The following is a 10,691-nucleotide window of genomic DNA, read 5'->3' as shown; positions in this document are numbered from 1 at the left end:
AAGTTCCCGAGATGTATGTTATCGTTAAAACCATCCCCGCTATATCATCAAAGGGGCGTACCACCCCCTTCCCAAACCGTCGTAGCTTCGAAATCAAATTTCCTAGTAAATTCTTAGTGGTTTTGATTACCCAATCCCAGTTTAGGGTCTATGCCTGACTGCTATTTATCAAGATTTTCTATAAAAATACACATGTAAAGTAAAAAATATAATATTAATTAACTTAATTTAAGCCTACTGCCTATCTTTTAGATCTTTACCCTTAGCAATAATAAGAAATTGTTACTTAGTCTTGGTAATATAAAATGACGAAGCTAGATTAATATTTTTATTTAACGCTATACTACTGATCTCTTAGTGTTAAGTAAATTAATATAACAGTATTAGGATTAGCATAGGAAGCTAATTGAGAATCTTTTTATGTATATAAATTTCTGTATGCTGATTATAAAACTATTGTAAAGTAAAATTTTAAGAGTAGTAATTCTAAAGGGCCAGCTGGCTACTAAAAATCTACGCTTCCTATTTGAAGCTAAATTAGCCTTTATCTTAGGATTTAGAGGCCATATACTACGGCTTCTAGGGATTAGATGATTAAAACCACTAAGAATTTACTAGGAAATTTGATTTCAACACTATGATAGTTTAGGAAAGGGGGGTGATGCGCGCAGTAAAAAGAGTAATGCGCACATCAATCCCCATCTTCAAATATATTTACTCAGGCGTGCATAGGACAACTGCAATCTCATGCTCCCCTTCTCTTGCCTCTCTTCGAACAAAAACACAGCATCCTGTTAGCTCAATCTTGCGATGGTACTATTCACGGGCGACCTACCCTCCAGCGACACTGATCCTGATGTAGGCCCGGTTTCTGCATCTCTCCAGCAACCCGGCTTTCCTATAGCCATCGTCGGGATTAGCTGCCAATTTGCTGGAGGAGTAAAAAATCCGGAAAAGCTCTGGGAGCTTTGTGCCCAAAAACGCAGCGCATGGTCTAAAATTCCAGAGAGCAGATTCAATCACGACAGTTTCTATGACGGGGATATTGGAAAGCTCGCAATGGTAGGTAGCGCAGACATCTTCGCGACGACAGTGCTTGAAGAAAGAAATTGTATTGTTTGTTGACAACTATCAAGACAAGTGCCAAAGGCGGCCACTTCCTGGAGGATGACATATCTCTTTTCGATGCCGGATTTTTCAACTTCTCAACAGATGTCGCCAGTGTTAGTCCTTCCCAGAATTCACGCATCCCGTTCATTGAAATTCATTCGGCGCAGTTAACTGACTCGTCTCTAGAGTATGGATCCTCAGATAAGACTGCAGCTCGAGTCAGTATTTGAAGCCACCGAGAACGGTAAGTGACCAAAATCTGTTTTGGACTGCTTGAAATTGACGTACTTCCTCAGCTGGTATACCGCTCGACCGGCTTGCAGGTAGTAATACCTCGGTGTTTTCAGGGTGCTTTCTTCGGGATTACAACGACAGTCTCATGCGGGATCCCGAGGCTTTCCCAATGATGCTGCTCACGGGTAATGGAGCTGCAATGATCTCAAACAGAATATCTCATTTTTTTGACCTTCGAGGTCCCTCTATGACGATTGATACAGGCTGCTCCTCCAGTTTGAGCTCGCTTCATTTGGGTTGCCAGAGCCTGAGGTCAGGGGACGCTGACATTTCGATCGTCAGTACGGTTAATCTGTTCATCAACCCGGATAGTTTTGTAATCTTGTCGAATAACAGGTATGGAAGTTCCCAACCCCATCAAATGCTTATGATGATGACAGAAGTAGCATGTTGAGCCCCGATGGGAAGAGTTACTCCTTCGATTCCCGCGCGAACGGATACGGCAGAGGCGAGGGTATTGCGACACTGATCCTAAAGCCCCTGGAGCATGCGCTCCGCGATGGCGATAACATCCGTGGCATCATACGAGAGACTGCCGTCAACCAAAATGGAAAAACCCCCACACTGACGTCGCCATCCATAGAGGCTCAGATGAACCTAATCAAAGGTTGCTATGCTCGGGCTGGCCTTGACCCTGATAAGACTCCTTACGTGGAGGCCCACATGACGGGTTCGTCTTCAATTATAGCAGCACCTTGATAGGTTTTGCGTTAGCTTAAACAGAGATCAGGCACCCCCGTCGGCGATCCCATCGAAGCCACCGCGATCGGACGTGTTTTCGGTGTTGGTAGGCCACAGGAGTCCCCACTCCTTGTTGGGTCTATCAAGCCGAACCTTGGGCATATGGAGGCTTCGAGTGGATTGGCTGGCGTGATAAAGGCAGTGTTAGCCCTCGAGAAAGGGCTCATTCCTCCAAATCAGAATTTCGAGACTTATAATCCAGCTATTGACCCGAAAAAGTGGAAGTTTAAGGTAGTCCAGTCTCTCTGCCAGAATAGTGGCTATTTCATATTGAAAGCTGATTGCAAAATAGGTTCCCACTAGCCTTGAACCATGGCCAGAAGGGATGCCTCGTCGTGCATCGGTGAACAATTATGGTTATGGAGGCACGAATGGGCATGCAATCCTCGAGGCCTGCACCACGGATCTCTCACAACGCCATCAGTTTAATAAAAAAACCACATCTAATGGTGTGAAGTATGTTTTGGAGAATGGCAATGGCAATGGCATCGAAAAACCCTGTCCCAAGGTTTTTTTGTTGACCAGCAAAGACGCAGGTGTCACGCAAACCATGATGGCTAACCTCGCAGAATACATCGACGAGAAGGAGCAGTCGAATGATAAGGCCAGTGCCTATCTCGATAGTATCGCCTATACGCTCGGTGCGCGACGTTCACTGTTCGGATGGCGGGTTGCTGTCTCCGCATCAACTCCATCCGGACTCGTGAGGGCACTGAAGAACCCGCTGACCAAGCCTGCATTCTCGCGCGAAGCTCCTCGTCTGGGCTTTGTCTTCAACGGCCAAGGGGCGCAGTGGTTCGGCATGGGAAGAGAATTATTTGCGTATCCGGTCTTCCGACAGGCCGCGGAGGAGGCCGATGAGATAATAAGAGGATTCGGTGCGAAGTGGTCCTTGATCGAAGAACTTATGAAAGACGAGGCTTCGAGCCGAGTCCATGAGGCAGAGCTTAGCCATGTCCTCTGCGTAGCGCTGCAGCTATGCCTGGTCAAGCTGCTCGCGTCCTGGAATATTCAGCCCAACGCGGTGGTTAGCCATTCGAGCGGAGAAGCTGCAGCTGCTTTTGCTGCTGGCGCGCTGACCTTCTCAGAAGCCCTCGGAATTGCCTATTATCGAGGTGTTCTCGCAGAGAAGTATAGCAACACTTCTGTGGGCCAGGGTTCCATGCTTGCTGTCGGCTTGGGTGAAAAGGAAGTAGCTCCTTATCTTGAATCACTTAGTGCCGGCGAGGCAGTAGTGTCCTGCGTCAACAGCCCTTCAAATGTGACGGTCTCTGGTGACGATGCTGCCATCGATGAAGTAGAGCAGCATTGCACCAAAGCCGGGGTGTTCGCAAGGCGGCTCAAAGTAGCTGCTGCATACCACTCAGACCACATGCTTCCAATGGCAGAAGAATATCTCCAAACATTAAGTTCATTCCTTGCACCAACCAAAGGCCAGACTTCAGTCATGTATGGATCGCCCGTAACCGGTTCTATCGTTAGAAATCTCTCCAGCCTCCAAGCATCCTACTGGATTCGAAGTCTTGTACATCCGGTCCTTTTCTCACCGGCGTTGCAAAGGGTTTGCTCTGCCAGCTCGGCTGATGGTGGTATCCACACACTCATCGAGCTCGGCCCGCACGGGGCTTTGGCTGGACCAATTCGACAGACTCTGAAGGTCTCGGGTCTCAAGGATGGAGAAATCTCATACGTCTCCTGCTTGACACGCGGGGAGGACGCCCTATGCACGGCTCAGAACCTAGTAGCAACACTCTTAAGCAAAGGGTATCCCGTCGATCTCAATGCTGTCAACTTTGCAGGAGACGTCTCTGGCTTGCGAGTCCTTCATGACCTTCCGTCTTATCCATGGAATCATAGTACCAAATACTGGGCAGAATCTAGGTTGAATGCATCACATCGCCATCGCAAGCATGCGCCCAGGCGTCTCCTAGGTACCTTAATTCCGGGAGTTAATCCACTGGCTCCTAGCTGGCGTCACTTCCTTCGAGTATCGGATATGCCGTGGCTGCGAGATCATATGGTCCAATCAGACATTGTCTTTCCAGGGGCAGGATCGATAAGCATGGCCATCGAGGGCCTCCGGCAGATGACAGCGTCATCCGGCGAGTCCATATCGGGATATAAGCTGCGAGATATTGAGTTTATGAACGCCCTCGTCATTCCCGACACCACCGAAGGGATCGAGGTTCAGCTCTCCTTTCGTCAGTGCAATGCCATCGAACTCGACCATCAAAGCTGGTGGGAATATCATTTGTACTCTATCTCGCAGAACGGCGATTCTTGGATACACCACAGCAAAGGGCTTATATCCGCAGATCTCAAGCCGTCGACTTCGCAAGGCTGGGGCGACGCAATCGTGCGCAGTCTGGACAAAGATCATGGTGTCTCTTCCCTCACTCAGGGTAAGAGTTTTGATCCAGAGAGCCTCTTTGGTCGCCTCCGCAAGTCTGGCATCCATCATGGTCCCTCTTTCAGGAACCTTGTGACCATTATGGCAGATGGCAATCGCGCAGACACCACGTTCCAAGTGCAGGATCCTGAGGCATCGACCCCAGATGCCGTGAGCCATATTGTACATCCCACAACGCTCGACTCTATCTTGCAGGCTGCGTACTGTGCGTTAAAGGAAGACGCTTACAGAAACTCGATGCTCCTGCCGCGCTCTATCTCACGATTATACGTGTCCAGCGCCATCTCCACATATTCCAAACAGCAATTCGTAGCACGGTCTAATATCCACCACCAAGATCGTCGGGGCTTCAACAGCAATGTGAGTGTGACGAGCGCAGAACACACACTGCATGACCCTCTAGCAAAGGTGGAAAGTCTCTTCTGTCAGTCGGTCGAACGGCCATCCTACGACGCTGAAAAGGAATTGGATGAAGCAAAGACATGTTTCAAGATGATTTGGCATCCTGATTGGACGCTCATGGCATCTTCTGACATTAGGAAGCCCTTGACTTTCAATCCAGATCCCCAGATGAATGCTATCAGCATGGAGTTGAACCGGGCTACCTTCTACTACATCCACGACGTTCTCGCCAAGCTCACTGATTCAGAAATTGAGAATCTACTTCCACACTACAAAACAATGCTCCAGTGGATGGTGAAGATAGATAATCTAGTGATGAGCGGTGAGCTAGCCCAAGGAAGCGAATCATGGGTTGCCGCCAACGAGGCCTCGAAGCAAATCCTGTACGACGAAGTCTCCCAAGCAAGTGTCAATGGCAGCCTGCTTTGCCGCATTGGGCACTCCCTAATGGATATCCTTCTACAGCGAGCAGCACCACTGGAGCTGATGATGGAGGGTAAGCTGCTGCATCAATATTACGAAAATGGCATGCGCAGCTATCGATCTTACCCACAAGTCAAACAGTTAGTTGAGCACTTTGTCCACAAAACGCCCTACGGAAGGATCCTTGAGATTGGAGGCGGTACTGGAGGCTGCACAACAACGGTTCTGGAGGCTCTGACTAGTGACTCTCCTGACGGCCCTCAGTTCCACTTCTCACATTACGACTTTACAGATGTTTCGTCCGGCTTCTTCGAGAAAGCGTCGGAAAAGTTCGCCAAATGGGCAGGTCTTATGTCGTTCAGCAAGCTTGATATCGAAGTGGATCCTGTGGCGCAGTCATTTGAAACTGGAAGTTACGACTTGATTATAGCTTGTCAGGTCCTTCATGCCACCAAGAGCATGCAGACAACAATGACAAATGTCCGCAAGCTGCTCCGGCCAGGAGGCAAACTAATCCTGGTCGAAACCACCAAGGATACGATCGACGTACAGCTCATATTTGGTACTCTTCCAGGTTGGTGGGCGGGTACGAATGATGGCAGGACAAGTAGCCCGAACCTGTCAGTACAGTCGTGGAGTGATTTTCTCACCAGAACTGGCTTTTCCGGCCTAGATGTCGAGGTCGGCGACTGTGAAGATAGTGAATATTCCTCTATCAGTACCATGCTGACCACAGCCGTTGGGAGCCCACCGAGATACCCGGAAGAGATCTCCATCATTTGGCCGGTGGACTCTGCTTCCACGCCTGGAGAACATGATTGGCTCGCAAACTTCAGAGAGTCACTACAGAAATCAACCGGCATCCAAACAGTGGTCGAGAATCTTGAGAGCTTCGGACCGAAAGGAAAGTTCTGTATTTCGTTTCTAGAGCTGTTCGGACCGCTCCTGCATCGCCTCGATCCCCAAAGTTTCCACCATCTTCGTCGGATCGTCAGTGATGTCAAGGGCGCTCTCTGGGTCTCGGCGGGCGGTATCATAGATGGTAAAGCACCCGAATATGGGATGAATCAAGGCTTTCTACGCACTCTGAGAATGGAGAATAGGAGCAAGAGGCTAGTCTCACTGGACCTTGAGCCCGAGAGCACCGTCTGGAGCAAGGAGAACTCCGAAATCATTCAGAAGGTCATAGCTTCCTCTTTTGACCTCAATGTAGATCAAGACCAAATTGATTGCGAGTTTGCTGTGAAGTCGTCATGCGTGCACGTGGCTCGAGTTTATGAGGACGTTGAGGAGAACAAAGCCATCTCTGCGTCGATCGAAGCGTTGCAGCAGCACGAGATGGCAGAATTTGTTGGCTCTGCGATCCCTCTGAAGCTAGAAGTAGGAACTGTCGGACTCTTGGACAGTCTTAGATTTGTCGGAAATGAGGCCATGTATGAGCCGCTACCAGATGACTACATTGAGATCGAGCCAAAGGCGTTTGGTGTCAACTTCCGAGATGTGCTGATAACCCTTGGTCGCCTTGAGGGTAGCAATTTTGGCTTCGAATGCAGCGGTGTCGTCACACGTGTGGGCAAAGGTATCAGTGACTCTCAATTCAAGCTCGGCGATAGGGTCTGTGCCGTTATGCTAGGTAGTTATGGGACTCCAGTGCGTCTTCACCAGTCGTGGGTTGGTCACATTCCCGACGAGGCGAGCTTCGAAGAGGCCGCATCAATGCCATTGGTCTTCATTACTGTGTATCAATCTCTTGTCTTCAGCGCCAGACTCGAAGCAGGTGAAAGCGTCTTGATACACGCAGGAAGCGGTGGAGTGGGCCAAGCTGCCATCATGCTGGCGAAACACCTCGGGGCGGAGATATTCGTCACCGTGGGCACAGAGGCGAAGCGCGACTTCATCATGCAGACATATGGCATTGCGGAAGGCCACATCTTTTCTAGCAGAGACACGTCCTTTGGCGCCGGCATCATGGCTGCGACCAATGGCAAGGGCGTCGACGTAGTACTGAACTCGCTGGCCGGCAATCTCTTGAAAGAATCATGGAACTGTATTGCCGTCTTCGGTCGCTTTGTCGAGATTGGCAAGCGTGACATTCAGCAAAACAAGAGTCTCGAGATGGCGCCGCTAGAAAGAGCCGCGTCGTTTGTAGCCATCGATTTAAACCAAGATATACTGCTGCGTCGCCACGTCATCTCAAAAGCCATGTCAGAAGTGATGAGTATGTGGTCCAAGGGCCAGATCAAGTCGCCGGCGCCGATTACCCAGTTCGCAATGTCCGAAATGACCGACGCTTTCAGACTTATGCAGACAGGAAAACATATGGGGAAAGTCGTCTGCGTCCCGAAAGCGGGCGATCTTGTAAAGGTATGTTACTATCAGTTCAGAAGGAACGGAAAACTTTGGCAATGGAGCAAAAGGTAAAAACTGACTAGAGTGATTCATTCTCGCAGGTACGCGTGGCTCAGCATGTTCGTTTCTCGCCCGAGGCCTCGTATCTCATTGTCGGAGGACTCGGGGGCATCGGAAGAGAGCTCGCTCGCTACATGGCAAATCGAAAATGCTCCAATCTCATCATCCTATCCCGATCTGCAGCAGATCAGCCGGCTGCGTCCCCGCTGATCCGGGAGCTGAAGGCAGCAGGGTGCACCGCCACTATCCAGAACTGCGACGTTGCAGACGAGGCGAGCCTATCCTCTGTACTTAAAGCGTGCTACGAGCAGGGTATGCCGCAGGTTCGAGGTGTCGTTCACGGTGGCATGGCCCTTCACGACACAGTATTTGAGGCAATGGCGTTTGAGCAATGGCAGTCTGCGCTTCGTCCAAAGGTTGATGGAACATGGAATCTGCATCGCAGTCTACCCAACCTAGACTTTTTTATCATGCTGTCCTCCATGTGTGGCGTTCGTGGTAACGTCAGTCAGGCTAATTATGCTGCAAGCTCAACATTCCAAGACGCCTTCGCGCGCTATCGTCGCTCACAAGGCCTGGCCGCCGTCTCCATTGACCTCGGCCCCGTCGAAGGTATCGGCTTCGTGGCAGAACACAAGGGTGTCGACGAACGGCTGCTGAAGGTGGGCAACGCACCGATAGAGGCAAAGCTGGCAATGCGAGTGATCGAGTCGGCCATGTACTCGCCGCGGCGGCCCGTTGGGCTGAGCCAGGTGCTGACGGGCATCTCCATGAAGGACTATACAAATGACGAGAATGCGGCGCCAGCGTGGAAGCATGACCGACGCTTCTGGCCACTGCAGCGCCAGTCGACCCAGCTGCTGGACAACAAAAGGACAGCCGACAAAACCACCACCACAGCATCCTCAATCAAGGACTACTTTACCAACGCTGAGAGCTGGGACGAGGTGATTACCGGCTGCATTGACGCTCTTGCGCGCAAGGTGACTGGGATGTTTGCCCTTTCAGCCGAAGAAGTCGACGTAACGCTGCCCATGGCCACCTACGGCCTCGACTCACTCATGGCGGTTGAGGTGCGCAATTGGCTGTCCGTGGCGGCTCGGGCAGAACTTTCGACCTTCGATATCATGCAGAGCTCGTCGCTGGCCGCGCTGGCGAAACAGGTGGCGCAGAAGAGCCAGTATGCTACAGAGAGTGCCTTGGCCAGGTGATGGTGTAGTGATTGGTGATATAAGTCTTCTTTAAGCTACAAGCTAGACAAATGAAGAGATTTACTTCTTCTCGTGATCCCATGTATTCTGTATGCTTTCTATAACGCTGTGGATATTACCTGAATATTGAAGGGAGTAGGATTGCTATACTTTATGCTCTTTCTAATGCCATGATACCCAGCCTGGGAGCAGACGGAGAGCCCCAAAGCGACGAGTTTGACAGCACCGAAGAAATTCGTAGGGAACCTTTGTTGTATAAGTCACACAACATGGCAATAGCTTCACATTGTGCTTTGTTCATTATTTCATTACTTTATGATCGTTATATTGCTCTGAAGGTCTGTTCCATCAAGAACCAGGCCTAGGAGCAAACCCTGCGCAAGCGTAAACAAGGGCTTACTCCTCTGTAATGTAGTTTTATCCTACCTCACGCCTTGTTTTTTTTTTATGCCATACATTTTATCTTTGTCGGGTTAACACAGTCCCAGAACACGAAGCAAGGATCGGTGTAAAGGTAGTCCGACAAACCTATCAGGGTGAGTCACCACTATGATGTTGAATTCCTAACATTCTTAATGACTAATTTCTAACACAAATTGGTGGGGGAATTGGGCTCGATTTAACCCTGCTGTGGAGACCATAGTACAGTCCCAATCTGGTGTTGAACTTAGGGGTGAGACATGCTTGCTTCCGTACAAAGAACAAAGGACTGCGTATTCCACACAGAATTCGTGAAGCTATTCCTGGGGTATAAAACACGTACAACAAAGCATTCTTTGGTGATGTAAGTTACAACACATGCTGGAATTGGTGTTAGCGTTGGCGCTAGTTTTCTGTGTTCAAACAGTAGGACGTACGTACACAAATAAGTTAAAACGTTATACACTAGTATAGACTAGTATTTTACACTATAGGAGACAATGCTGATTTACCTAATCGGAGATTTTACGGAGTAAATCCTAAGCGTATACTAGCGTAAACTAGCCCCTGAACTAGGGCATGCACTGTCAACATGTACATTCAGTGTGGAGCTTTCATTTTTCGCCTTCAACAACATTAGGATGATATTAGTTATTATGCGATCCACCTTCTATTTGACCTGACAGTGCAAGCCCGCCTGCAAAGTCTCAACCACTTACATCCGCATATGTCACTTAATCTGACTACTATATGCTCAAGATTTACTACTGCACTAGGCCCTTAGTCTTGCTTGTCATGTTGCATCATACCCTGCCTATATACCGCCAATGCGCAATGTCAAAACTCAATACAGTCTACGCACTGATGCTTCGAGTCATTGTCTCGTATCCTCACAATTTGATCGTATGTACTGTCCACTGATCGGCCTGAAGAGTAAAAGCAAACTAGACCGAGGGGGCGGGGGACAAAGAGGATTCCTGCTGATAGCTTGTCAACGTACGTTGACTAAAAAAATTCAATTGATGAGATGGCTGAGTTAAGATAGATGCTACTCTTAGAGCAAGTTAGAACGCAGTGAAAGTCAGAACGGTAATGTCACTAATGATCCTATTTCTGCTGCTGAGGTTGTAAATTAAGACACCTTCAGAGCAACACACTCCCTTGTAGAAACACCGTGCTCAATTAATCAAAAAAATGTTCAACTATTGCTACTAACGAACCATGTCTTTTGTGACGATCCACTAGCTACTACGGCTCTTCCTTCTTCTACA

The 10,691-nt window shown here is 49.1% G+C and overlaps 1 protein-coding gene across 1 annotated transcript; it reads left to right on the top strand.

Moving 5' to 3' along the window:
* Positions 1 to 810: 810 nt before the first annotated feature.
* On the top strand, positions 811 to 9,000 carry TRUGW13939_08033 (uncharacterized protein; the record flags this gene model as incomplete). Its single annotated transcript, XM_035491169.1, has 8 exons — positions 811 to 1,062; positions 1,137 to 1,223; positions 1,297 to 1,354; positions 1,407 to 1,740; positions 1,791 to 2,074; positions 2,135 to 2,376; positions 2,438 to 7,744; positions 7,831 to 9,000. The coding sequence occupies 8 exons, from the start codon at positions 811 to 813 to the stop codon at positions 8,998 to 9,000; spliced, it is 7,734 nt and encodes a 2,577-aa protein (XP_035347062.1).
* Positions 9,001 to 10,691: the final 1,691 nt, after the last annotated feature.

Source organism: Talaromyces rugulosus, chromosome IV (genome assembly GCF_013368755.1).
Source record: "Talaromyces rugulosus chromosome IV, complete sequence".
Lineage (NCBI taxonomy): Eukaryota > Fungi > Ascomycota > Eurotiomycetes > Eurotiales > Trichocomaceae > Talaromyces > Talaromyces rugulosus.
The sequence above is the reverse complement of the archived record's forward strand: the minus strand, read 5'-3'. Positions and strand labels throughout refer to the sequence as shown.